Source organism: Aspergillus nomiae, assembly GCF_001204775.2.
Source record: "Aspergillus nomiae NRRL 13137 chromosome Unknown contig00012, whole genome shotgun sequence".
Taxonomy (NCBI): Eukaryota; Fungi; Ascomycota; class Eurotiomycetes; order Eurotiales; family Aspergillaceae; genus Aspergillus; species Aspergillus nomiae.
In genome coordinates this window covers 85136-113129 of record NW_015378067.1, presented here as the reverse complement: position 1 = coordinate 113129, position 27994 = coordinate 85136, and the positions used below count along the sequence as shown (strand labels likewise).

The 27994-nt window shown below is 49.4% G+C and overlaps 9 protein-coding genes across 9 annotated transcripts; 4 read left to right on the top strand and 5 right to left on the bottom strand.

The window, feature by feature from the left end:
- Positions 1 to 19: 19 nt before the first annotated feature.
- Positions 20 to 1551, top strand: ANOM_001523 (succinate--CoA ligase subunit beta; the record flags this gene model as incomplete). Its single annotated transcript, XM_015546780.1, has 6 exons — positions 20 to 121; positions 173 to 245; positions 328 to 424; positions 476 to 1230; positions 1282 to 1394; positions 1459 to 1551. The coding sequence occupies 6 exons, from the start codon at positions 20 to 22 to the stop codon at positions 1549 to 1551; spliced, it is 1233 nt and encodes a 410-aa protein (XP_015411455.1).
- Positions 1552 to 3084: 1533 nt separating this feature from the next.
- ANOM_001522 (arylsulfotransferase family protein) lies at positions 3085 to 4916 on the bottom strand (the record flags this gene model as incomplete). Its single annotated transcript, XM_015546779.1, has 2 exons — positions 3085 to 4389; positions 4440 to 4916. The coding sequence occupies 2 exons, from the start codon at positions 4914 to 4916 to the stop codon at positions 3085 to 3087; spliced, it is 1782 nt and encodes a 593-aa protein (XP_015411456.1).
- A 2332-nt stretch (positions 4917 to 7248) lies between these two features.
- Positions 7249 to 10236, bottom strand: ANOM_001521 (uncharacterized protein; the record flags this gene model as incomplete). Its single annotated transcript, XM_015546778.1, has 1 exon — positions 7249 to 10236. One exon carries the CDS (start codon positions 10234 to 10236, stop codon positions 7249 to 7251), a length of 2988 nt encoding a protein of 995 aa, XP_015411457.1.
- Positions 10237 to 13255: 3019 nt separating this feature from the next.
- On the bottom strand, positions 13256 to 14871 carry ANOM_001520 (fumarylacetoacetate hydrolase; the record flags this gene model as incomplete). The annotated part of the gene is made up of 5 exons (XM_015546777.1): positions 13256 to 13662; positions 13719 to 14214; positions 14317 to 14529; positions 14586 to 14702; positions 14767 to 14871. 5 exons carry the CDS (start codon positions 14869 to 14871, stop codon positions 13256 to 13258), a joined length of 1338 nt encoding a protein of 445 aa, XP_015411458.1.
- A 1087-nt stretch (positions 14872 to 15958) lies between these two features.
- On the top strand, positions 15959 to 17796 carry ANOM_001519 (CocE/NonD family hydrolase; the record flags this gene model as incomplete). The annotated part of the gene is made up of 2 exons (XM_015546776.1): positions 15959 to 17590; positions 17656 to 17796. The coding sequence occupies 2 exons, from the start codon at positions 15959 to 15961 to the stop codon at positions 17794 to 17796; spliced, it is 1773 nt and encodes a 590-aa protein (XP_015411507.1).
- A 709-nt stretch (positions 17797 to 18505) lies between these two features.
- ANOM_001518 (zeaxanthin epoxidase) lies at positions 18506 to 19723 on the bottom strand (the record flags this gene model as incomplete). The annotated part of the gene is made up of 3 exons (XM_015546775.1): positions 18506 to 19165; positions 19234 to 19614; positions 19670 to 19723. The coding sequence occupies 3 exons, from the start codon at positions 19721 to 19723 to the stop codon at positions 18506 to 18508; spliced, it is 1095 nt and encodes a 364-aa protein (XP_015411506.1).
- Positions 19724 to 20166: 443 nt separating this feature from the next.
- Positions 20167 to 21511, top strand: ANOM_001517 (uncharacterized protein; the record flags this gene model as incomplete). The annotated part of the gene is made up of 6 exons (XM_015546774.1): positions 20167 to 20294; positions 20428 to 20643; positions 20707 to 20727; positions 20789 to 20838; positions 20906 to 21271; positions 21339 to 21511. 6 exons carry the CDS (start codon positions 20167 to 20169, stop codon positions 21509 to 21511), a joined length of 954 nt encoding a protein of 317 aa, XP_015411504.1.
- Positions 21512 to 21943: 432 nt separating this feature from the next.
- Positions 21944 to 24334, bottom strand: ANOM_001516 (uncharacterized protein; the record flags this gene model as incomplete). The annotated part of the gene is made up of 3 exons (XM_015546773.1): positions 21944 to 22452; positions 22519 to 22591; positions 22643 to 24334. 3 exons carry the CDS (start codon positions 24332 to 24334, stop codon positions 21944 to 21946), a joined length of 2274 nt encoding a protein of 757 aa, XP_015411503.1.
- A 1799-nt stretch (positions 24335 to 26133) lies between these two features.
- ANOM_001515 (uncharacterized protein) lies at positions 26134 to 27344 on the top strand (the record flags this gene model as incomplete). The annotated part of the gene is made up of 4 exons (XM_015546772.1): positions 26134 to 26411; positions 26475 to 26678; positions 26730 to 27152; positions 27215 to 27344. The coding sequence occupies 4 exons, from the start codon at positions 26134 to 26136 to the stop codon at positions 27342 to 27344; spliced, it is 1035 nt and encodes a 344-aa protein (XP_015411505.1).
- Between the last annotated feature and the right edge of the window lie 650 nt (positions 27345 to 27994).

Sequence of the window (27994 nt, the reverse complement as noted above, 5' to 3'; positions counted from 1 at the left end):
CTTGTAGGACTAGGGCTGAATGATCGGGGAGCTAATCGCTAAACAGCATCATGGTCCGTTCAGAAAACATGCGCGCCAGTTCAGCCTCCTAGAACACCACTCGCATCAACTCTTGAAACAGGTAAGGCAGTGTGCCACTGTAGGAGCATGAAGTTGTTAAGACCCTTCCCAGTTCGAGATTCCAGTTCCCCATGGGTTTGTAGTGCACAGTCCTGAGGCAGCTCGGGATGTCGTATACAAGATTGGTAAGTTCCTGGTTTGGCGATGCCGTTTGAATGTTGGGAGGAATACCGGGACCATTGTTCAATGCTAAGACAACAACATCAGGGGCTCCGTCAGTCCTGAAGGCTCAGATACTCGCCGGTGGACGAGGCAAGGGCAAGTATAGCAGTGATGGGAAAGGTGGTGTTCGCATTGTTGACTCGTAGGTTCCTACGAATCCAGGGATACTTTTGTAGCTCTGACACAACCCAAGGGCGGACGAGGCTTTTGAAAACGCATCCAAGATGCTCGGTTATTCTCTCGTCACGAAGCAAACTACCTCCAGCGGTATTCCAGTACACAAGCTATACATCTACAAATCGGTCGATATTGCGCAGGAGTTCTACGTGGCTATCACCTTCGATCGCCAGCGGTACATGCCTGTCCTCCTCATGTCAGACGATGGAGGTGTCAATATAGAGTCGAACGTGAACCAGCTCCAGCGGTTTTGGTTCCATCTCTCGACCGGAATCACTCCTGAAATCGCGGCCTATATTGAAGCACAATTTGGATTTTCTGACGACGATATGCGCGTGGTCACACACATCTTGCGTCAGCTAGTAACATTGTTCCGGGAAAAAGACGCGACTCTCCTCGAACTGAACCCCCTCGTGCGGACAACGGAAGGGTCCTTGATGTGTCTTGATGCAAAGTTCAACTTCGATGACTCGGCGAAGTTCCGACAGCCAGAGCTGGTTAGTCTTGAGGAACACTTGCCGGAGGAGAAAGATGAATATGAAGCTTCGAAATTGGGTCTTTCCTACATCCGGTTGGACGGTAACATCGGGGTTATTGTTAACGGCGCTGGTTTAGCGATGGCAACTAATGACTTGGTCACCTTGTACGGCGGGAACTGTGCGAACTTCTTAGATATTGGTGGGGGCGCCACTAAAGAGACACTGTCGAAGGCATTTTCGATCCTGCAGGGGGATTCCCGCACGAAAGGGCTGTTCATAAATATATATGGCGGTGAGTATGTCTTGACCTCAGAGAGTTCGTCGCTAATCGGACCGGTACTAGGGATTGTTCGGTGCGATATGATTGCTGAGTCGATCCTGGCTGCTGCTGCTGCGATGGGAGGGTTCAGGATTCCAGTTGTCCTTCGACTACAGGGTACAAACTACGAGAAAGGCGTTAAATTGGCAAGTCCACATCTCGTACCTCTTTCTATTTGCTATTCACTAATGGTATATATAGATTCAAGAATCGGGCCTAGATAATATACTTTTAGAGGCCGATTTCGATGCAGCTGCTCAAAAGATCGTCGAGCTTACCCACGGCTCGAGATGAGTATTGGAGTCATGAAGGTTATGGGAAACACATCACTCGGCTGATCAGGTCGGCCTTGGTGTGAGGGCGTGCAGGATATTGCGTGCACATGGATCACACCTAGTCAAGCAGAAGCAGGTTGAGTAGGTAAATATTTACTCTATGCAAGGACTTCCTTCAGGAGGATCACAATACATAAAGTTAGTTTGGCTCCTCTCCGAGATGGAATTCCTTGGATTTTTACAGGACGATTGCCCTGGCTGTCTTCGCTGCAGAAGACGCTATATTAAAACCATTGACTATGTCTTTCTGTGAGAGAGCTCTGCTATTGCAAGCGGCATTAAATGTCAGTCAACAGGGTATCATTCTCCCTCATACCAATCTAGTACAGCGTCCAGCATAGTAACATCAATTCATAACCATAAAACCTGCTATTCAAATTCAAGGCTCCTATTTTCACCTGAAACATATACTATTCCCTAGCCTCATCCGGCTTAAACAAGAGCTCGCCATTGATGTTGAAAATATGCTCATCGAGCGGGCAGTGAGCAGATACATATTCACCTGAATCGTTTAGAAGATCGGCATGCAGGATGGGCACTCGAGATGACCCTTCTCTGGTTATCGAGAGATTTCGACTTGTTTTGGTAACGTTCTTTCCGCCCCAGACGAAATGTCCTAGTAGAGGTAGAGATTACCACGCGTCAAAAGTCTAATGGAGAAGAAAAGAGACCTTACCGTTATCGTTACCAAGGAAGTCATCGAGTAAGATGTCGCTGGTTAGACTGATCCTTCCTCGTTATTGCAGATAGCGACTAGGGAAGTTCTCCTTTTTCCACGCTCGTGGTCTAGGTGAATATCGCAGGCGGTCTCATGGAAAGACATCGCGAGAGGACAAAGTAAATGATCTGTTCTGGTTCAAAGTAGGTTACATTGGTCAGGATTCATCAGTGGAATTTAATAACGCGTGATCTGGGGTGTGCGTTTGAGATCCACTTATATAGATGGATAGTGGCCAAGTCTGTTGATATAAAGTTGGGATTGCATAATCATGATGTAGCGGAGTAACGATCTTCCAGTACCAGACCTTATTCATTGGAAACATGTGTTGATCCAGGTGTCTCTTTTCCTTTCTGGAACACAATATCCCACAAGTCATTCATAGCTGCCATGCAGTCATATGATATTGGTAGTGTCAGGTACTTTCTTTTGCCTCTTTAGTAAGCCACTACGGGATAGTTGTAGTATCTATGAAGCATCTTCCACGAGAGGCCCTATTAAATGCAGGTGTCTATTAGAACTACATAAGATTATAATAGGATGGCTATGATTTATTAAACTTGTGTATTCTTGATGTTGTATACAGGAATTCAGAGAGCGGCGAGGAGAAAAATCAAGAATGTTTCGAAAACTTTGAAAGAATTCCATGATCTGTTCGGGGTATATACGAGTAGTAACTATGTACAAGAAGGAAGAGACCGGTAGGACTGTTCATGGGCTGCCTAGCGCCCAAGGCAAATATTCATACATGGCGAGTGAAAGAGCTATGTTCACTCAAACCGGCGGATGTTGACCATTTTCGTTTATGGCCACCAATTGGTAATCGTTAGAGCGAGATCGATATAGCTTGAAGAGTTTGCAACAGCAGCAGCACCGATACAGACCAGCAAGCAGCCCACCGATACTTACCACCATAGCGAAGCCCAGAATCCAATTGTGCAGATCGAGAAACGTGTCAAATCTTGACTTTTGCTCTTTCTGGAGCACGTCGGTGACACCAAGAACATTCCCTTCTGCGTCTAGAGCTGCAAGCCGGAATAAAGGACCAAGGTCCTCAGGGATGTCGATTTCCGTCTCAAACCCGATCTTTTCGAATTGCGCCACTACACCAAACGAGAATTCGGTCAAATCGTCAGAGTTCCACACCTCCAATCTCCACGACGTAACTTCCGTTGCGCCGTTCCAGCTCACGTACACTTTATCACCGTTGACCTCAGCATCCGGGGTCGTCTGAGGGAGTCCCACCCAGTCACCCTTGAAGGCACGGTAAGAGACAACACGCCCAAAGGCGAAGAAGGCTGATGCGCCGAAATGGACATTGCACAGCAGTTCTCCATCGGCGCTGAATTCGCTATAGGCGGCGCTGTGGCCCCAGCCAACTAGAACACGGCCAGTATCATCCAGCATCTGTACATTGCCTTGGGATACGGACGCCATCTGTTGGGGATGGTAGTAAGCGGCCAGCAGTCTTGCCTGCTTGGAGGCAATATCTAGTTGAATAGCCACCCCACGACTCTCATTCTCTGGGTCATTTTTTGAGTGGACCGCGTTGTCAAACAGCGTCAAAGTGTTGTTCGCGTGCCAGCGCGCATCATGTTGCCAAGCGAAATTCGTTGCTTCGCCATCGGAGAGGTCGGTGAAACCATTCATTTTGCCCCCTAGGGTCCACAATAAAGATCCCGTCTTGGAGTCAATGCAGCCGACCGAATGCAAGTGCCGGGAAGACACAAGGTAATTCCCTTGGTCATCTTTCTCGACGCTGTTGATGTGGAAGTAGTCAAAGGCTGATGTGCGATCTTTGCCCGCCTTGCCCAGGGGCTCGTACGTGCTGTCGACAGGATAGTGTTTTGAGGCGCGCCACTCGAACAGCAATTCACCGGTCTCGATATCGATCTCCTGGAACACGCCGTCGAATATCCAGCCTAGTTCCGGACCTCCGACAGGTGTTAGATCCACTGGCGTTGGGTCGTAGATAGTCACCAGGGCCGTGCCCTCGTCGGTTATCGTGAATTCGTGCAGGTCACCACCGTAATTGCCGACGGGGTTAATCACGTATCGTTGGGTGTAGGACGAATCAAGCTTAGCATGGTCAGTCGCGCACATATCCTCCCTTGTGGGATATAACATACCATATACCACGATCCATAGCCGCGACTCTCGATCTCGTGACCTTCCCAGTAGGTTATGAAATCTTCACCCTTATATCGCTGGACTTTAAAATCCTGGGTGGTGTCCCAGTTATACTTCATCCAAACTAGATTGCCCTGAGCATCGAGAATCATTGGACCTGCTTGGGGCACGGAATCACCGCGCGGCGCAAGAAAAGTGTATCGCGGGTCACATGCTGAATCCGATTCCGTGATTTCGACAATTGGCGATTCGTAGTCAAAGGAAACGTAGCCGGTAGAAGGGCCAAACCCATACAGACCTAGGTCATATTGACTCAGATCCGTGCGGAAGCGAAATCGTAAAAGTTGCGGGACCGCGAAGACATAAAGGATGTAGAGAAAGCTGATGACCACGCCAACCGTAGCAAGATGGCGGCCGGTGATGAGGCTCAACCGCGAGCGACGGGCATTTTTCAAAGGCCAAGTCCAAGAGGACATTGGGACATGACGGATGAGGTGCAAAGTGTCTAGGGCAAGAGCAAAAGGGATGGACGCGGGTCGTGGGGGGTATATGAACCCCCTCCCTATGAAGTGCGTCCATGCTCCAGAGTGAGGTACGCAATCGTAATCGTATCTCCCCTGTTCAGCATTCAGGAGAAACAATGGTTTCGAACACAAGACCCAGATAAAATTGCCAAGATGCCCCGTTCACGCATCACACAACGTGGTTTCAGGTTCCGAATCTGCGGCGGAGTTAAGGCACTCTGGTCAAGGAAGGTAACTCGACCTTTGTGCCGTTCTCCGGGCTTTGCCAAGATAACCCACAGTGGGTCGTTAGATAGACGAGCTCTGGGAGACATTCTACCATGAGTGGTCTGCTGAAGATTTAGCCATCTTGGCATGCTTTCTTCCCCACCCCGAATGCGTATGGGTGCCGACTGCCGGCAATTGCTCGGTTGATAGAATCAGCTTGACTGGCGCTGGTTGCGAACGCCGGCATGCTTTTAGGGTTACATGCAACAGAAAGCCAAGGCGTAACGGACACTACCAGTGGCTGAACGCCGCTGGAGAATCATGGATGATGGGGCCATCGGGGAATCTTTGTGATATCACCGACGCCGCGTGGATATTGTCATCACTTAATCTTGCGGAGTTTATGAACGCCACCGGCCACTGATAGTCTGAGACTCTACCGTGCCCGTCCTCGCAGTGGGGCCTTGTCAATCTAACTTCACACTGAGTCCTATCACTACGCTCAGTCAGGAGAGAACTACACGATAGCACCAGACTAGCAGAGAGAGGAGATACACTTCAATACCCAATTCAGACAATCGCAACGTGGTACTGTGGAGTGAGTTTCCTGATCTTTCTCAGTCCACGACTCCACGCATTCTCGAAGTTTCAATAGCTCCATCGATCAGCGTAATAACGCCCCCTTGCTCCACACTTACACCCGAGCTTCCTATTATTGGATCTAGAAATGCTCGCTTTACTCGGCAATTCGTTCTGGATTAAGTTTTCATGTCTGCGAAGTAATATTCTTGACATTAACCAAGGAATCCATGAGAATTGAGCGATCTCTTTCGCAACTTTCTTGTAGTGGAGTCGCATTGGGCACTGCGTCCACTGATGTTGGACATGGAATCTATGCACAGCTTGGCATCCTAACTCTTACCCACTTGGCAATGACTAATGGACTTGGTTTCATCCTCGGTTAGCATTTTAACCCTGTACCAAGCCAGTGCGGTGTATATTTGCTCCGTTAATGGAGTCTTCAGTCTGCGCTACATGTGTGACTGAGTCGCAGATAACTCAATTTTCAGAGGCACCGGGGTTCTAGCCAACAACAGCCCATCGATATATCTCTGAATACGTCATACGGATATATCATTATCTGACACTCAGAAATAGATCGTGGCTGTGCATTGCTGCCTATTTCTTGCTATAGGTTTTCGGATGCGCGTGCCGTGCCATTGATGATATGAACCTTTGTGCACCTATACTCAGGTACATCTGACCATATTTACATCCAAGACCCATAACAGATTAACTTAATTCACTACGTCCAAAGATCTTGCAGACACGTTGCCTATGTTCTGGGCCAGGCCTTGCATTCTTAATATAGATACCAAATACTTATCGGATATAGCGTCTGAGAGCAAAGTTGTGTAGCTGGAGAACAAGCCCATGTCACGCGTTTCCTCCCCATTAATTGAGGGATACATAAATTAAGGCCAACAAATGCCATACTACGCCTATACCTTTTTTGTGGAATAAAATAAGTATCAAAGAGGACGTGTTTATATAATATATGATGCGAATTAGTACTTGCGGCCTACCTTGAATTATCCCTGCAGTGAACACTTCCGTCATGTATTGTCGAAGGTTGCAATGAAACTCATACACACTGGTTATCCGTATTAGGCAAATGCTGTTACATATGAGGCTGTGGTATATCCAGGGCACGATTGATACACTGACGTCTAACCATGCACTGAAATGACCCTGGTCAGAAAAGTGATCTACCGCAGAGGCGAGCTGCCCACATACTTACCTATCGTCTTGCAGTGGAACTCATATGATTCAACAAAATATACCTTTTTTAACCGCTCTAAGCAGGTGTGGCTTCTGTACACATATAGAGTTGGCTAAATCCCAAAATGGATCGAAAAGCTCGAAAGTTCAAAGGCTACCTAAACATATCTGTCTCGATGCAAGAAACAGGCACCAGGGTTCCTGAATGAATACATTGTACTAGAATCCAACATACTTAACAATTAGAGAAAGTAGTGGCAGACATCCCCCTCGAACGCATTGGCAGTTGCGTTGGCTAGTTTCCCCTACGAACAGCAAAGCCACACCCTTTTAAAAGGCTAAACAACGATTTAATGGCTTCAATGTGCTTCTGTCTCTCCTCTCTAGCATCCTCCCACTTTTCCGTATTGTCCTTGAGACTTATGGCGTAATACCGGTACTTGGCCAAGTCATTGACTAGGTCCTCGCGTTTGTCTTCATCCTCAGCATCTTTGGTCTTTGACCATGGAACTAGCAAGGCCTTGTTTAGATAAATCATGTCCAAAACTTGATCTGCAATCCGCCGCCGCATATCATCATTTACGGAAGAGTGCTCTCCAACCGGCAGAATCTTTTCTGCGATCTTAACTCGAGCAATGGCACGAACTCGCGCAATGGAAAGATGATTTTCGGGTTCAAAAGATTCTAAAAACGCGTTATAGTCGACATGAAGACCCAGTTGCTTCGCAGAAGGCAGTGCAGAGCGTCTGATGACCTTTTGTCCATGTAATTGGCTCATTGCGATAATGGACTCAAGAGACCGGGCGCCATGGCGGAAGTACGGCACAGTCAGGAGTGCGTTCAGCACTCCGTCATCCAGCTCGATCTCTTCGTCTTCCTTGCAGCCGACTCGGTTTTGTAACATTGCCCGCAGATGGATAGCACGGCGAACGAGGTACATATCATCGGTGTCCGTCGGGCTTTGATGCGACCCCTGAATATTTACAAACCCCCGTAACCGGCTGACAAAGTCTGGCTTTTTCGCATCTTTTGCGTCTTTGGTTGCCAAATCAGTGGTGAAATCCTCGAAAGTTGAACATGTACCGCCGATAAACACGAAGATAGCCGGCCCCAGCGGTCGCTGATGACCGTGTTCTAAAAACTTGCCATCTTGCATTGGTGCTAGCAAGTACTGAAGCCACCCCAGTTTCGTCTCGCCAAAGCCGCTATCAAACTCGTCGAAAAGCACCAACGGGACTTCATTGGACAGCCCGCTGTCGCGGACCGTGTGGAACGCGACAACTAGATCCTGATACTCCCGAAACTGGGACAGGTTGAACGTCAGGGGCTTACTGACTTTCTTTCCCCCGTTGCTTATCCGTTCGGCAACAGCTTTGACGACCTCCTTGATTCCGAACGACTTTCCTGAACCAGGTGCACCAAAGACGCCTATCGAAATTGGCTTCTCCTGTGGTGACCGCAGGTACTCCGTCACCAAGTTGGCGATCGCTCTAAAGCTTTCCTTTTCCTGTCGGTCTGCCGTCATGAGGTTTCCGAACCGCGCAGTAGGAATCCGCGCGAGCGCCGTCTTGCATCCTTTCGTCACAATTTCGTCTGCAAGTGCCTTGGTTTCCCTTTCAATTTCCTTGCCCTTGGGCTCTTTTATTTTTACCATTTCCTCTGCCAGCTTAGTGATTTTAGAGTCTGGGTCGGCATCACCTAGCTCGGGTTGTTGACCCTCCACAGTTGCCTTCACAAAGGGCTTGATTTCGGTTTGTATTTTAACGAATTCTTCCTGACTTAATTCTTCCTGACTTAATTCTTCCTGCAAAAATGTCTCGATTGGGTCTTGTACCACTGCAACGTCGGCTGTGGCTTGGAGTTCCAGAAAGCTTCTCAGAGCACTTTGAACAATCTTAATATAGGGTTTCACATTTTCAACGTCAGGTCTTGTTTCCGATTGCGCAAAAGTTGCAGTCCCCGACAATTGTGCAGGAGCTGCAGTCCCTGATTGCACAGAAGCTGCAATCTTTGTCGCTAAGACTGCCAGATGGGCATCTGCCTGCTTGCGCAGAATGGTCTCGACATATCGTTTGATTCTGGCTTGTGTCTCTGGCTGAAGCACCGAAAGCTTGTTCGAAACGTCAAGGGCGATTTTACTATCATCTACCCCAGTTTTCAGGATTCCCTCGGCAAATTCTCTAATTGGTTGTTCAAGGTATCGTCCTTCAAGTATCGTTTGGAGGATACTCCAGCGGTATCCCCTCTGGTTCTTGATCTCGGAGGATGGCACAGTAACTTGGACGCCTGGGAAATCCTCTCCTTTAACCTTATCGTCAAGCACATAATAATCACCTTGGCCATTTTTCACGTGTAGTATTTTTGCCAATGCCACGTCGTGCGAGGCTAGCAATCCAGCCTGGATCGCTTCCTTGTAAGCATCTTTGCTTTGAGCTAACGGTCTAACCAGACCTGCCACGAATCCAGCAGCAATGGCTGGTGTGCGTCCTGGCGTGGACTGAATGAAGTCTCCTTCTGAGTTCTCCGACTTCTGAATGTAGAGATTTGCTGTCGCCAACCCTTCTGTGGGATTCTCAACGTGGATCACTCCATCACAATCAAATCGGACAATCAGATTCGGAGTTTTTCGAAGAACCTCAAGCTCTGGTTTTTCCTGTTCCTTAAAGACGAAATTTCGGAGCAAGTCCTCTGTGGTTTGTGCCCAAGACAGATGGCGACTGATCTCGACGTGCTTCCACCTGAGGTATTCGGCATCGATGACCACTCCTAAGGGGTCCCAACCATCGTCAGCACAATTCCTCCCATCAACCAGTTTGGCATAGCTCTCGAGCGTAGTCCACTCCATGTTGCTCTGCTCGGTCAAATTTCCAGATCGTTTAAAAATCCGATACGAAGGGTCGACTCCAAAGACGTTCACCTCAGGTTGCTCCACCAACACTAGCAAATCATTTTGCCCAATGTTGGCATCGGAGGGATTTTGGGTATCACCCGGACTGGACTCTAGCTGAAGGCATGACTTGATGTGATGGCGAGATGATGGTTCTGGTGCCAGCTCCTCGATCTCCAGGGCTGTTTGGATGGCGGTGCCGTTTTCACGCTTGATAAAATGACATTGGATTGTAGAACCAGCGTTACTAGCCCTGCGCTCTAACTGAGACAAAAGGTCACGAACCAATGCCGCACCTCCGGGAGGATTACTGGTGGTGACTTTGCGCCCGCCATAGTGTAGGTATCTGAAACGATCACAGTACTCCTTCCCTGCGATGAAAACATTGGGAGCCATGTTTCTGTAGTTGAGAATGTGAAAGAGCTAGTGCTTAAGGCCTTGGTGGGTATAGTATGGAAAGAGACAAGTGAAGAAGAAATATATGTGGAGGTTTCTGCTGGAATACACGCAGTGCTTTGCCTTTATATAATTTCCGCTTGTTTTTGTAGGACGCATAGTCAGACACTGAAACCCAGCGCACCTTACTAGTGTATCAACCACCATAGAAACTTGCAGGGTCAGGTCAACCAAAGCCTGCATGTCTAGGCTGACCAACCATGGAAGGTCCCACTCCCACAACAGATGAACTAGAAGGATGTCGGAGACCAATGTAGGTAGGTATGCGTGTACAACCCCCATTCAGTGCTTTCCGAGCCTTGCAGATTGATCTAGAAAAAGATCTGCGTCCCGATGCTGGAATGGGGTGAGCCGACGCTAGAAAGACACTCGTGGTCGTTGACACAATGGTGACTGTGGAAATACTAACCAACTTCGAAAGCATGTAGCTTTGGAGCATCTCTGGAAGGATAGCTACTATTCTTGCATAAGAATCCCTAGGCTCGGGAGTGATTTCCGTCATTTACAGCAGCTAAATTCTAGTCTCGCTACTCCTGGTAGGCGACGTCTAAGAAGAATATCACCCTCCCTACGCCACCACAAATTCAGAGCGGGCCGCAACCTAAACCATGCGGCTGATCGCCAGTGGGCTGAATGGGTGAGGACTAATTACTTGTCCTGGAGGTAGAGGGATCCTGCTAGCCCTGAGCTGATATGTCCAAGCGCAAAGAAAAACAAAAAGGGTAACTTGGGTTCCAGCTACAGTGTACATCTCGCACAATCTTTCCTGTCCCAACACAGAACCGGAAAGTATTTACAAATTCCTTATGCACTATGATTGCCGATCGCGAACAACGCGGTAGGAACCCGTAGAGTTGATGTTCAGCTTTCTCAGCTGAAGCGCGACTAACAACCAATTGTATCCAAACACATCGCTCTGCGGATGATTCGAGCTAGGGCGAGTCTCTCATTGGCCAAGCCTGTCTGCATAGTGTGCATGTAACAATCTTATGCTCCATATGGTTGCTGGGTCAATGCGCTAATCTTCCGCCAGATGGAGAACTGTGTATTAGCCCCCGATCGGTGATTTTCGTCGTGAGAGAAGTACTGCTTAGCCCGACTACTTGCATTGCATGGGTAGGATAACTCGGGGATTTAGTCTGGACGATCAATTGACGTATTCAGTTGTCGAGACCCATCATTCCATTCGTGCTCAGCCTTGACACTACGAGGACGGTACAGGAACTCATGCAACGAATGTTTCCCCCTCCTTGAGCCAGGCCCTATCTCTGCACGTGTCGTATTTCTTCTTCTCAGTTCATTTGTTCTCAATGTAGATCTTTATGGCGCGCGTCCAGTTGTTAGGTTCCTATTGTTGACTAAATGACCCACCGGTTACTGCGCAGGCTCCTGAACTAAGTCTAGTGCAGTTGTTAGTCTCCTTTATGCATACACTACTTCATAATAGTTACTACCATAGCTATCACTTCAGAATATCCTGCTATGCTAATACGCTGTCATCTGCCCTTTGGAATCCTTCCACTCCAGATTGCAACTAGTAGTGCATAATACGTCTTTTAACACAAAGTGTTATTTCTCAACTGATCGCACACTTTATGTAAATCACTTAATTCATGTAAGTACTACAATACGGGGAACAGCCTCTGCAAGAGGAGAGGCTGTACCTAATGTATATCTAATTGATGAATCATATGCAATCTCCTCTCTCCCATGCATGTAGATCAACTTATTCCTTGCGCACTACTATGAGGTGGAATGGCTCTTGATTAAATAGAAAGCGGATCCTGGCATCCGGCGAGCGGGCTCAAGTGGTGACAAAGTACCAGCATGTTATTGGGTCAAGATATGAGGTATGGAAAGTCTGCGCCTCACTATACGTAATACCACTGGGTGTGGACCGCGACGATGAGCCCCAAAATGCTCTTCTGCCCTACCAGTGGTCACTTACGATCAGCGGCTTTCTTTTTCGTGGGGTCAAATGCTACCCATGTGTATTCCCACGCCTTCATAGCCTCGCCGGATCTTTTGCTGGATGATGGAGCATTCTCTTGCTGAGGACGCGAGTGCTGCGTCCGGCTCCTGCCCCGTCTTCGTTTCATTAACCCCTATCTACCGATGCCTGTATCGTAGTTCTCGTCGTATGTAATATCTCTTTGCTTTAGGCTATGCACTTTATTTCAGCAACGCAACCCGGGAAATTCCCAAACTATAAATCTGACGGTATCATACCCTACGGCGTTGGACCTTGACAGACCTACTTAACGACCTACTCTACGGTTCGATCTTATTCCCATTTTTCCATGCCTCAACCATCCTCACCCCCGTTCCGTCTTATATCCTCTTCTCTGTCAAAACAGCATCTAACCCACCCCAAGTCCGGGCAGTCCATGCGACACCATTTCAGCACTGAAAGCAAAGATTTATCTGGCTCATCCCTGAAAAAGTTGGGCTCACGACTGCATGGACGCAAGGTCATCCCTCTTGCAACTGGGAGACCAACCTCGGATTTTTACCCTTGTATATCTGTACCTGGCACCCGCCGGAGTATGGAATGCTCTTGTGGCTGTGCCTGAACTGGGACATACATCAGTTGCTCAGGAATGAGGTGGAACCAGCGGAGAGCGAAGATTTATTGTCTCATATTTCTGAGAACATTCACAACAATGCAATCGAGAATGGGGTACTGGTTACAAATGGATTACTCTTTGCTGCTAATCAGAAACCGAATGGGGAGCTGCAGTTTCGGTTGACGTTTGCGGCTGCTCCTGCGCAAGAATTTGAACAGGCTGTGAAGGCTTTGGGGGATGCTGTGAGACAAGAGTTTTCGGCTATCTGCGACTAGGACAGGTTTCAAAACAGTAGAGGATTCACATTGTGGCACTTCGTTCAATGTAGAGTTCCCTAAGTTCTGAGCTACCACTCTTTTCGATTCTATATCTTCCCATCCTCAAGAGGCACCTCAGGTAGAAGCAGCTGTAACCATTCCCGGTGCCTGCGCAACAGGAGCAATTCTACCGGTGACCTGACCAAAGCCGATGCGAGAATTTCCCTCGCCTACCCATCCCTCCATCGTAATCTCATCGTTGTCCTCCAGCCAGCCCAGTGACATGTTATTTGCAAGTTGAACTGGTGTCTTCCCTCCAGCTGTCAGTTCATGAATGCACCCAAGCCGGCCTAGACCCGTAGACGCTTGGTCCAGATCCTCGCTTGCCTGCTTGGCAGAGGAGGACAGTGTCCCTGTTCCAATCAGATCCCCAGGGGCAAGACCACAGCCCGCCGAGGTATGATGCGCAAGCATCTGGAATGGTGACCAGTATGTATGCTTCAAGTTACTTCTGCTGATGGGAGTCCGATGGCTATCCCCTCCTGTGTTTTTCCATCAGCACCATAGCCCAGGAACTCATATACCGGGAAATACGTACTAGAGATGAACGTAGAGACATCTATCGAGACATCTTCCGCACATTGTAAGAAAGGATTCGTCGTGAACTTCCCCTCGGTAGCAACATCCGCTTTGGCGGGACCGATGGCACCCGCTTCTTCAAGGGCATCCATCGTCACGACCCAGGTAGAGATGCTGGTTCCACAGCTCTTACCGTTGAACGGTCCCAGGGGGATCATCTCTGCGAACTGCACATCTCTTGCGCTCCAGTCATTCAGCAGAACGAACCCGAATATATAGTCTCGGGCGCGGGACGCCGGAATGAGTTCACCAATGGGTATCTTCGTAGAGATGAACATGCCAAGTTCGACCTCGTAGTCCAGTTTCTGGCAGGGGTAAAGTCCGTCAGAGCCGACGCCGTATGGTCGCTGTATCGGCGTGCCACTGGCGACTACCGATGAGGCGCGGCCGTTGTATGCCAACGGTTGATTGCGGAAGCTGGGGGGTACATCGCCGAAGCCTGCTACGCGGCCAACCTGTGTTCACATGAGAGACGCGGGTTAGCGATGTAAGTTGTGCAATGGAGAGCCGGGCTTTTGTTTGGAATCCTGGAAGATTCCAAGGGTATTCCTGCTTACATTCACGACGTGCTCTAGAGAGCAGGTGTAGTCTGTGAAACCGCCCATGGAGAATGGGAGGTGCATTGATGCCCCTGCTCTTGGAATTAGTAGCTTGGGCTGTTCTATTTGGTTGTATAATGGTGAATCCGCATTTTCAATCAGCTCCTGGATGTCCTTCCGTATCTTGGACCGGGCAGGACGAGGAAGGGCTGCGAAGCGGTTGAGCGTCGGCTACCGGCCACATTTCAGTGAGATGGAGTGGACAAATTCATGCTACCATTCCTTACCTCGCGGAAGATATTTTCTGCTCCATTGGCTTGCTCAACGGTCAGAGCGCCGCGGTTTGCGACTCGGAATAAATCAATCACATAGTCACCAATCGCTGCTCCTGGGCGTGGCGTGGGCTAGGCACATAGCGCAAAGGTGATTAGCTATAGTGGAATAAAGTAGTCTACTTTATCTACTTACATCCTCTGAAGTGCTGAAAATGCCGAAAGGTATATTTGATACTGGGAAGGGAGAGTCGTGTGGTATGGGGAGTGGGTGAGAAACGAAGCCTGATGTTACGGTCATCTTGGCAGCAGTTGCAATTTTTGCCGAGTAGAGAATTAAGAAAGCTTGTATATTCAAATGGTCAAGTTCTTCTTCATTTTTACAGTCCAACAGTACTTTATAGTCCATTCGGCTAAGGTTCGATTGTTGACCACCGTCAACCGGGATACCCGTTCGGGAACACCTAGTGACATCCGGCGTTGGACATACAGATTAACACCCTGTTCGATGAAAGAAGCCATGTTCACATATATCTTGCATGCTATCTTGAAGCTTCAATGACGACATTTAAAGTTGCGTTCACTTTAATAGCATGGTAGAAGCAATGTTCAGTATGCTTTACGTAGTAGACATCGTATTCTTCGTTTGTTCTTGGTGAGCGTGTCTGTCGGAGCCTCGGTGGGCACCCGAAGTCCAAGAGCACGAATACCCCACTCGGGGGATCTAGACACTCAGCACCAGTCTGGCCTTTCGACGGCACTACTTAGTCTAATTTCACACGGGGGATATTGGCCCGAACTAGGGCAATTTAGTTAATCTCTAACTGGCCTCGATTGACTTGCAAAAATCGATTACTGGTCAGTGAGTTATGGTATTGGCTCGGAGCCCTAATTCGGCCCCACATGATTCCATCACGAGAGACTGTCGATATTACGGAGTTGATGAATAGAATGATTCATGATAGGCCAAAGCGCACTTAACAACTTACTCAGGAATAGTGCCAGCGAGTCATGAGAACAGGCCCGAAGTGGGACGCATATCATGAAAGCCCCGACTCGGCGCAACCCCACGACGGCATTCGGGCGCTAAGTCCACGCTAGATGCTCCGAGCAATTGTCCCTTGGTAGCTCGCTTCTGTACACATAGCTCTACCCCCACAGACTATCTGCTGGGTCTGTAAGAAACGCTGCGGGGAAGGAAAGAGCCTATGGTGGTGCTCCGGCGGACTTTGTTGATGTCTGGTTATTTTATATAGCTCCAAGGCTTGGGGATAAAACATGCCGAGAATAATTTCAATTACGAGCTCCTCAGAAAAGCCTTTCCAACTATCGTTTTTCATAGAAGTATCTTGAAGCCATCTCCAACTTTATTTAATTAATTACCTACCATGCCTCCTCCCGTACAAGTCGCATATAAGAAAATCGGCAAACCAACAGTCGGCGAAAACGGTTATGTCGAATTCCAGCCTGGGAAAACAGAAGTCCTGCCGAAAGGCTGGAATGGCTTCAACGCGAAGCCATTGATAAGTGATATTCGCGTGGAACATGACGTTGAAATCGTGGTCCGTGATGGTGCTCGACTTTACGTTGATATATATCGCCCAGCAGATTCAACCGAGAAGGTGCCCGCGGTGCTGAGCTGGTCATTCTACGGCAAGAAATACAGTGCATTGGATATGTTACCGATGTGTGTGTGGAACTGCTGTGTCCCGCGCTCTGACCTCAGCGGCTTGGAAAAATTCGAGGGACTGGACCCCCAAGCATGGTGTCCGAAAGGTTACGCTATAGTCAGTGTGGACACACGTGGCGCCGGAAATAGTGATGGACAGATTTGTGTGATGGGTAGTCAGGATGCGGAAGATGGATACGATATAGTCGAGGCGATCGCTGCCATGGACTGGTGCAATGGGTCTATCGGTATGGCTGGCAACTCCGCGCTGGCGATTGCCCAGTGGTTTATCGCTGCCCAACAGCCCCCGTCGTTGAAGGCCATTGCTCCCTGGGAAGGACTGGGTGATCTCTATCGTGAGCAGTTCTGCCGTGGCGGCTGGTTCTTTATGAGCAATTTCGATCTCATTGCGCAGAAGATCGTTCGCGGGCAAGAGAATTCCGGATTGGAGGACTTTGAGGAAATGTATCGCCGGTCGCCTACCTCGAATGCTTTCTGGGCCGACAAGCGCGTGGATATGACGAAGATTCAGTGCCCAGCGTATATCCGTGGATCGGACGTGAGCACAATTCATACCATGGGTTCTGTTCGTGGCTATCTCGAAATCCCACACGACAACAAGTGGCTCCATTGGGGGAGCAAGCAGGAGTGGTACGAGCTCTATAGTGAACCTGAGTCCATGGAAGAACTCACTGTCTTCTTTGATCGCTATCTGAAAGGCATCGAAAATGGCTGGGAAAAGACTCCCAAGGTTCGTTGGTCTGCTTTGCAATTTGGTGACCGCGACGCCATCGACAACATCGTTCTGGAAGACTTCCCTGTCCCGTCAACAGAGTACAGGAGCTTATATCTAGGCGGGAACCAACAGCTTCTGAGTGCACCGGCCACAGACTATTCTACTGTCTCCTATGATTCTGAAACCAGAGTCAGCATTGCCGAGTTCGATTATACCTTCGAGAAACCATCACGCTTGATTGGCTTGCCGAAAGCAATCCTCTACATGTCTGCCGAGGAGCAGGATGACTTTACGGTGTTCGTCATCCTACGAAAGAAAGATAAGAATGGAAAACTCTTGATGCACCTCAACTTTCCGCTCCACGCCACCCCTGTGAAATCAGTTGATGACATCCCTGAGAAGGATCAGGCAGGTCTGAATCTACACCTAGGACCCGTTGGAATTCTCCGTGCCTCTCATCGTGCGATTGACTCGACTAAGAGTATCCACCCGCAATTCCCGTTCCACCCGCATTTGAAGCAGGAGAAGATAGAACCAGGAACAGTGACGAAGCTGGAGATCGGTATCTGGGCAATGGGAGTGGACTTTGATGCTGGAGAGTCTATTAGTTTGCAGGTTAGTTGGATAGCCCCCTTCGTCGTGTTTTAGTTGGCCTTGAAGTACTAACATATTTGTTCTAGGTTGGCGGCCAGTATCCTAGCATTTCGCAAGATATCACACCCTTCTCCAAGCCCCGTCCAGCGCATGAGCTCAACAAAGGGAAGCACACTGTTCATTTCGGTGGAGAATATCCCAGCCATGTTATCCTTCCATTTATCTGAGATTAGCGAGAAATGAATTAGATCACTGATGTCTACTTCAACTCTATCAGAGGGATGGGAGATATGGTATCATTTATGTCTGGTATATGGTGGCAGAATACGTACTGTACTATGCGAATGGCTTATGGTGATGACCTGGAGTTTACTTTTTTCTGTTATGTCTTTTTCCAGTCAATAGAAAGTTTACACAAATGCAAGTATATCTAAAGCCAGATAAAGCTTCATAGCAGTTTATGACTTGGTGTCTTTCTGCAAGCTCCGCCCAGCCACCTGTTTACTCTGATTGCTCATGGAGTATCCCGGCTTAAATTCTCCCACAGATCTGCCCTGGCCAGAGACTGTCATTAAGCTTCACACGCTATCTTTGGCCTGAGCAGAGTAACTAGTATTCATATATTACACTAATCGTCTTGATATGGCATGACATGAGTGTTTTTGAAATTGCGAAGTGGGGGAACTACTCGAATAGGTTACAGAGTACCATAAACTTCTCATCTTGATCAGAAGAAGGTCAAGAATTGAGGATATGCGTTTAGAAATGTATTTCTTAAAGGCGTTATATTATTACGGTAACGACTAGCTTGTACTAATAACATATTTCATTATGCAGCTACAGATGCAGCCGAGCCCTGCCCCTGTCGCCGACGATTCCAATCCATCGCACCATCGTAAAGGCAGTTGTAATCCATGAACTCAGCAGGATTCATTGTCACTCGGTTTTCGGTCGAATCTGTACCCGGCTTCGCTGCTTGGCGACTATACATTTGTATCGTGGTAGCCTCTCATACCGGCAGTTAAAGATATCCTCGTTGGTCTTGCGCACGTCGCTCAAGGACCGATCGGGGTGTCTCTTCTCAAAGTCCTTATAAAATGCACCAAGAGCTTCGGCATCCTCAACAGCTTGACCTGCGCCCTGTCCCTGAGTCGGAAGCATCGCATGTGCAGCATCACCTATCAACAGCACACGGCCGCGGCACCAGGTGGACAAGGGATCCAGGTCGCGCAGCTGCCATAGACCAACCTCCTTGGCAGATAGAAGCGGTCTCTGGGCCCACGTCGGAAAATTAGAAAACGTATCCAGCATTTTACCGCGGTCGCCTTTTGTTGTCCAGCTCGTGTCCTTGGAAGACTCATTCATTCTCTCGTCAGGAACGAGAGCTACCACACCATAGACAGAGCCATTTCGTGCTGGGCCCATGACGAGCCGACGGTCTTGGCCTATGACCATGGCCGTACGACATTTCCGAGGGTCAATAACCTGCATAAAGTCCGTTTCCTTGACAAGCTCATCGGTCGGAATCATCATTCGGTACGCCGATAGACCCGTTGGACGAGCCTCCATATCCTCGCCCAGCACGGCCTTGCGGAGCTACTTTTGATCCCGTCTGCCCCAATGACTAGGTCTCCTTGGATACTCTCCCCATTGTCAAGCTGCACCGTGCCGTTCTCACAATCACAGTCTAGTACTCTACTCGAGAGTCGTAACTCCACCGGCCGACCGGGGTAGTCAGGCGATGTTGCCCTCTCTCTCAGCGCCTGGTGCAGATCGGCCCGATGATAGCAGACTCTGTCGGCGCCGTATTTGGATGAAACGGCTGAGAGGAGAATCTGCGATTGCAGTTCACCCTTGATATTGTAGATTTCGAAGGCTTCGTCAATCATGGAGCCCTGCTCGCGGAGACGTGATCCAAGTCCCCATTGGTCTTCGACGATCTTGGAGGCATTCGGCTGTAGTGAGATTAATGCTCCGATTTCTTGGCTTATGGACGATTGTTCCAGGACAGTTATATCGCGTTCATCATCCCGTAGCGCGATCGCCTACAGAACTGTTAACATGCTAGTCCTGTTGTGTGATAAACAGAAAGGCACCTACGGCAGCCAGGCCGGCTATTCCTCCGCCCACGATGATTATCTTGAATGGACTCATCCTCTGCTAATACCTTTCACAATGATCACACAATACTCACTGTCTTTTGACAAGAAAACACTAAGAGTGAACCTTTATGCTAGGGATAGTGCTCTGATTGTCCCTAGCAGCGTAAGTATTAATTGCGTGGGGGATCATCTCTCGGCGGGAGCTCGGTGGACGCCGAAGCGCTGAATTCGGCCGTCCACACTGGGCCTGCCCGAGAATGTTGCTAGGAAGGCAAAGTGATGATCATGAGGTTAGTTGTTTCAATGTTCGGCAGACCTTCGGGGTGTACCTGCTGCGCCGAGATGCACCTAGCGACAAGCACTCTAAGTGCCAGAGAGGTTAGGTAGAAAAGGCTTTGCAATGCAGCGATTGTGATAAGCATCATCAGTCTTATGTCGATGACCGAGCTACCTACCTGAACTACAATATCACTGCAATTCAAAGCAATAGACACCATGTCCACAACAACCACTATCCAGGAGACAATCACCCTTGATCAGCCCAAGGGCCGAATGGCCCTTGATGGCCGGCCAACCAACTACGGCGACTTCCGCGATGCTCTCAATAGAGATGCTACGCCGTGGTCAAGGGCGCCGTTCCCCTAGACCGAGCTAAGAAATACGCTGACTCTTTCTATGGATATCTCGAAGGCTTGTATGTTCCTCGATAACAGGCGAACCTGTTCTTCTGTGTCCCTGTATGCTAATAATTCGCAGTGACTTGGGTTACAAGCGCGATGACCCCTCCACCGTGAAACGGGCTATGCTGCCTGTGATCAACGAGAAAGGTATGATTCTCAGCTATGGCGTTACTCATGAGAAATGGGTATGGGATATCCGATCGGAGCCTGGTGTAGTGGAGGCCTTTGAGAAGGTATATGGTGATTCGGACTTGATTGTATCGTTCGATGTGGTCAATGTTCAGTTCCCAGGGTAAGTTCCAACACCATCACTGTCGTCTTCGGCTTGTGGAACTAATGTGCTGCTCTTTTTCAGGCGTGGTGACTTCCCCGAAAAGTAAGTAGTAAATAGGACCCCCTGTGCATGGCTCTGAGAAACAAATACTGACATTGTCCAGCAAACCCTGGCCACACCAGGACCAAGACCCCGAATGTCCAGGCTTCCGCTGTACGTACTCCCCTACCCCCTGTAACTGATCATTGTCCATCTTGCTAAAACATTACCCATGCTCCAGGTCTTCAAGGCTTAGTGAACCTAAACCCCGGTGGACCCGACGACGGTGGCCTCATCGTGTGCAAAGGCGGCCACAGGCTCTCTGAGCAATTCCACCGCGAGATGGCCGACGAGCCACGTATCCCCGCCTGGACTAAAGAGTGGTTCGGGTTCACCGAGAACGGCATGAAGTGGCTCAAGGACCACGGCTTGGAGTGGGAAAAGGTCTGCGTCGAACCGGGCGACTTGATCGTCTGGGACAGCCGAACCCCACATTACAATGTGCCACCCACAGGGAAGAACGATCGTCTGGCAGTGTATACATGCTACATGCCTGTTGCCGACGCCTCGCAGGCGGATTTGATTCGGAAGAAGGAGGCTTTTGAAAGTATGTTCCACCCCTTGTGTGGACCTCGTAATAGTGGAATGGAATGGTTTACTGACATCATATGTAGAACGTCTTGGTACTACGCACTGGCCCAATGCCCAGCATGTCGCTCCTACTAATATTGCCATGCGTGATGGCGTGCCTTGCCCTAAGGCTCGCGAGATGCCCGCTGAGGATCCGGTGCTGGGTGAACGGGCCTTCCGGCTCACTGGAATTCCGTATATCAAGCAGGAAGCATAGGTTTGTGGAGAGATACAGCAGCCCGTACTATGCAGGTAAACGTAGTGCAAGGCTTTTAGTACATAGTTTCGTTGTCCACTCTGAATTTGGTCGAATGTATATTGGTTGTTGAATTCTCTTAGTTTCGCGTTTTATATGAACTGTTGATATTCATTTTTGAAGAGGAAACTGCCTGTATTGCTATTACACTATGATGATCACCTGATAGTTCAAGATTCATGACTGCTTGGTCAATACGTCGTTAATCCAAAATATCTTTAAAATTACACACTTATAACTTCATCTTAGCTTTAGGCACCTTCGAGAGCAGGCCGCCCCAGCTCATAACGTTACAATACAAGCCTGGGAGACATGAACAGTGGTCCACAGACCATGAGCAAGAATATCATATCTATAAACTTATATATAACACCTTAAGACAAATAGGCTCGTCTATGCAGACTGTGGTCCGTCAAAGTACAGCATCCAGTTCCACAAATCTTCTACATTGTATCCCTCAAAGGGAAATAGTCGGTCTACCTCATTCGAGCCATCGCCAGAGGAGGTCAGTTGATCTATCAGGGAACCTGTATCATGAAGGCCTGCATCACCCTGATTATGAGGCTGATCCTTGCCTGTTGTCGGTAGATAATCAAACAGGGGTGCCCTCGCAGCATGGGCTTCTTCGCTACATGATGCATGTCCTATGTTGTTCATTGCGGGGGCATCGTCGTATGTTGCAGGGGTCAGGAAGCTATGGGGTATTGTATAATTTGATGGATTTTGGGATATAGCAATGTTTGAGGCGGTATGTTGTTGGTTGTGATTCCGAGGCGGCCATGTCGAGGCTTTGTGGGGATGTTGATCTGATTGATACGTTGTGGCTAGAGTGTGCCTTCTTTCTGCAGATGTTGAAACGACACGATGGTGGGCCACGATTTGGTCGTACATGGCAGCTAGACCTAACGATGGGATACGGTTAGTGTGCTTCCAGTGGCTTGAGAGATAGAATGGGACTGAGGGCATACCTTCCATGAATCGGGGATCTGAATTACAGCGGGCTAGCTGCTGTCTGCAGTTTTCGAGACATAGTTTCAGGAGCTAGCCACCGTCAGCAGGAATATTTGTGGATCACACAACAGCGGCGCTCACCTCAAGGTCCATCGTCTGGAGGCGAGATCTCGGGTTTTTCATTAGATAAATAGCCAGGACAATACATGCGAGCAAGGACGGCCCAACTGGAATCAAGCGCGAGGCTGTTCCCCTCTCGGAGAGCTCAATGCTCAGCTTAGCGATGGCACGGGCACTGTTGACACAGATCGATTCTCCATTACGCATCCTGAATTTGGATGGTTCGTCGGCGCAGTGCTTTTCGATTTCTCTATCAAAGTTCGCTGTCGGGGCGATTAGCGCCGCGCGGTGAAGCGTAATAAGGGTTTCGTGGAATTGGATGGATAGGTATGCAGCCATATGGTACTCTTCGTCAGGGCAGAATATATCGTTCCCTGGCCGTAGCTCAGGAGGAATGACATTGGCCCATGAGAGCAGCAGCCGATCCAGTCGGGCAGTATCCAGAAGTATCTGGCGCACGTTTCTCGACCCAGGATGGTAGTTGTAGATATGCTGGCTGATATTTCCTTGGTATTCAGCTAGCCCCAGGCTCCACTGCAGGTAGGGTGACTGGCAGGTTAAACTGCCGATGGTACTGAGGTGTTCGGCGCTAATGGAGGCAGGGCGGCCGCATTGTAGTTGCATCATCCGCTCCAAGCAGCAGCAAACCGCCCATATTTGGCTGGGAAGATGTCTTTCATCAGGTGTGCTGTGGGATGTGGACAGTGCGGACCCGGTTTGAGGTCGGTGGATTCCCAGGGTGTATGCGATGCGGATCGCCATGCCCAACGTTTGCCACGCCAGGCCCTCCTGGTTCCGACCTCTATACATCAGTGTCAGAAGTAGCAGAGCCTGCACCGTCGGCAGGTAGGGTATCGCGACGAGGTGAGATACAAGCCCGGCTGCAGCTTGAAGATATTTCTCCCCGACTTCCGTCACACTTTGAGCCTCTTCATCCGAGCCCAGTCCCATCACAAGATAGACAAGCACAAGTATGGGAACGTTGTCTCGAGGGAGGTGCGTGTAATCGGCGACTGTGGAAAGCTGCTCCATACTTTCGCGAAACCCATTGGGGGAGAAAATGGGATAGGTAGGGTGGATTCGGGCCAAATATATCCGCGCATATCGGTCGCGACAGTCCCGGCCAGGCAGACCTGGTAGAGATAGGGTCAGTGGCATATCCAGCTCCTCCGCATGCCTCATGCCGTGACCAAAGGAAGCCGACACTGGCTTTAACCGTGCCGCTTCAAAATAAACGTCCAACGATTTCGCGAGGCATTGCGAGCTGCTGCCACCCAGAATTTTCATCCGATTCGTTCCACGCTCCACATTGAGGGATGTATCGAACGGTTGATGCACTGGGGAAAATTCGTTGACCTTTTCATCTGCCAGGTTGTCCCCCACAGATGGAGAGGGTTGACCCTCTTGCGACTGAGGTTGCTGCTGAGGCGATGTATTTGGGGGCGAGGTTTGATCATTTTGGCGACACGTTGGCTCCTTCTGCAATCCGTCACATTGCGTCCCTGTGTTCCCATTGATCTTCTCTGGCATCTCTAGCCATTCTCTCACTCCTGGCACCCCAGGGCGTTGAGGGTCAGTCGTCACGCAAATCTGATTCCGTATCCGACAATTGCGACACTTGGGATACTCGGCATCGCATTTCACTTTTCGCTGCCGACAGATATTGCATGCCATCGACAGCCGGGGCCGCTTGGCCGGGGGAGGTCGATCCATCATCAATCTCTACGTCGTATCCTAGAGGGGGCAATGAATGTCCGAGGCATATTGGTGGCCTATTCATGATAGTGAGCAAGCAATAGCGACCACTAGCATTGACATGAAGAAGCACTCCGTGTGACCATGGCTGCACATGCGCGTGAGGACGCGATATGACGATAGAGAGAAGCAACGGCAATGCACGACTTGGTAATCCCCGGTTCACGATTGGAATCCCCACCACAAAAGCGGGGGATTAGAGTAGAATGCGGGGGAAACTGTCGCAGGAACTTGGTCTGGAGCTAGGGTCATGTCGAGACTCGAGAGGCGACGGCTCGAATGCCGATCTCGCTAGCCATTTAGCCTAGCGTTCGTGACGGCAAATGACCTCGGATATGGCTCCTCCACATTTGCCGAAGCAGGCTCGGGTCCAATCGGTGCGCTTCATCTCGAGAGACGTGCGATATCTGGTGGATCTTATTTCGAGGGATGGCTATAGGCGTTAGCCTGGGCGTGGCTACTGCTTCTACACTCTTAGCCACACGAGGTCATCCACATCCTTTCTCTCCTTATAGATCGCTTAATAACAGTAGCAATATAAACTCTTGACGGCTTCCAACTGCAGGTCTCTCGCCAAGGGACAACGGGTACTGTTTGCATTTCCCCACGCCTTGAACCATGCATCCATCTACGTCGCTCACCAGGTTTGCTGTCCAGACATCACTAATAGTCTTGATATGCGGCCCTTTCTATCTGCCATACATCAAGTCTAAGGAGCTACGGCAGGCTCGAGCGAGAACAGGAGGTACCGGGCCCATGGTTCATGTGCGGATTTCAAAGCCAACGTGCTGATTGGTGATTAGTTATGGGCACAGGGAATAGCTGTCAACAAGACCTTTAGACCCTCGCAGTGGAAGCCTCTTCACCTTCTACCACGTGCCAGTCACGAATCGCCAGTCCTCCTTCAAGGACAATCAGTCTGAGTGTAGCGCTACTTGCAGTTTGCTTATTGTCTTCTTCATGTTGAGTCGGGTTTCTCTAGGGTCTAGCATATGGTAATATCAGTGTATATAGTTTACAAAGCGCAACAGGGCTGATAGCGCTACCGGAAGAAACAGAGTAGCCGGGGAAGGAAACGTATATAGAAACATGAACTGAAAAACATCAACAAATCCATTGACGATAGAAATGCGTGTGTTAAACCACATCACAATAAGTCCACATACCAATCCACATTCATGGTTATTTGCCGTTTATTGCATTCCCCCGGGTCCTCACTGATTCTGGTCGTCACGAGCAACAAAACGACGCCTAACTGTGCCTTCCTACTGTGCCACATGCTTTCATAGGCTGACTTCAGTTGTACCAGTAGTCCACTACTGCCACCAGAGGTTTCTACTCGTCCCTGGTTTGACTAGTAGCCACTACCAACTAGTGTACCAAGGACCCAGTCATGGGTAAAGTTCGGTGGAAGAAGGCAGTGGGTCAACATGCCTCACAGAGTCAAAACCCGCCGAGTGCTAAATAAGCGCCCGAGCGTCTCGGGCCAAGCCGAGCCCAAAAAGATGACCCATTGCGAAGTGCTGAAAATGAGCCATGGCTTTCGCAAGGCTTCTCCCCGGCGTGTTCGGCGCTAGTCCCCGCACCCCTCGGAGACGCAATGCTGCAATGATTGTTCGCATGGTGACTGGCGAAGTGCTCAGTTACTTAAGTGTTCTCAAAATGCCCCGTCAAACTGAACCAGCAAAACGCATCACAGTCCTCGGCGCAGTATCGAATACCAAGTATTGTGAATCGTGACCGCGAAAGTCTGAACCATGTCGACCACTACCGAGATCCAAGAAATCGCCGAAGCAACCCAACAGTCCTTCACCATCAAGGACTTGGTTGACTTCAGCGATCGCACATACGGCGATTGGCGTGATGAATTTCACCGCCATGGCTGTGTTGTTCTCAAGAATGTGATCAGTCCGGAGCGTGCGAAATACTACGCCGATAAGCAGATTGAATGGCTGAAGAACTTCGAACTTGGCTTCGATGAGAACGATGAGAGCACCTGGACCGCAGACCATTTGCCAGTCAGCTTCAAGGGAGGGTAAGCAGTCCACTGTCTCGGACAGACCCGGCCTAGCATCCAGTTAACCATGTTTGTGACCAGAATGTATTTTTCGTACGGTGCCACTCATGAGAAGAGTGCCTGGGAAGCCCGTACCGAGCCAGCTATCATAGACATCTTCGAGAAGCTATGGGAAACGAAGGAGTTGCTTTGCTCCTTCGACGGCATCAACATCTCGCTCCCGCGCCGAAAGGATCTCAACTGGAGCCCATGGCCACACTGTGATCAGAACCCAAACCGGAAGGGGTGGGTATCCTAACCAATCCCCGAACTTGGCGTATGCTAATACTCTTTCAGAATGCAAGCTGTTCAGGGCCTCATTAACTTTGCCCCCAATGGCCCCAAGGATGGCGGTCTGATGCTGATGAAGGGATCTGCCAAGCTCTTCGATGAGTTCTTCGCCCAGAAGCGAGAGCAATATGACCACGAGGATGCTCCTCCCCCGGAGCTGAAGTACATGGACCTCTTCCTTTTCCATGAGAAGGATGTCAAATGGTTTGAGGAACGGGGGTGCGAGCTCATCAAGGTCAACCTTGGACCTGGTGATTTTGTCCTGTGGGATTCCCGGTCACTCCACTATGCTTGCTTCCCCGAGGCGAACCAGATCCGTCACGCACAGTACATTTGCATGACTCCCAGACGCTTTGCTAGCGAGACGGCATTGGAGCTGAAGAAGACCTGCTTCGAGAACTACATGGGCACGACCCACTGGCCCCATTGGTGAGTCTCCTCATTTGCCACACGGTATCATGGACAGCTCAGCTAACAGTTGGAAATTGTAGCAATATTCGTCCTGCGTCGGAAAAGCCCATGCGGAATGGCGAGGTGTGCCCGAAGTACCGAACTGAGCCCTTTGAGAAGCCCGTGTTGACTGACACGGTGCTGAAACTGGCCGGAGTCAAGCCGTACTGAATGTAATTGTTGTGCTATGTACTAGTCTTTGAGAATTGATAGTTACAATTTTATGGTTCATGATTATTACTTGATCTACCTCGGAAGTCTGACATTTCGCTGCTCTCATAATATGTAATATGATAAGCCCTAATGAACTCAATTCACGTCGACTACAGCGTCATGACCCTATGATGCTTTACTCATTCCTAAACGCACGATCGAGATATTCGAGAGTAACAGCTTCAAGGAGCCAATGCAAGCCCTGACAATACGTGTTTCGGTGGTCTGGCCTTCATAAGATAGGACACAGTCCAGCGCGATCGACGACCTCGGACGACGCCAATTAACGTCTGCCTAACTCGGAGCAGAGCGAGGTGGCAAGCCTAGTGGCCGAGGACATCCAAGACAGCTTCGGCGGGGTCTCCAGAATTAAACCCCCGGAAAATGTGGGGGGCCCGGGGTAGCTTCTTGTCGTCGTGGCATGAATTCGTCAACCTTAATTCCTTTTGTATGCATGGCAATCGATGCTGTCTGCATATAAACAATGAGCATTGTTCACACATCGTGAGCTCTCCACTGCAGAGTCTGGGGCTGTTGCATTTTCTGCTCCACCTCCTTTTACGTTGCCCTTCCCTGTTTCTTTCTTCGTTGGACTTGGACGTTTGGTC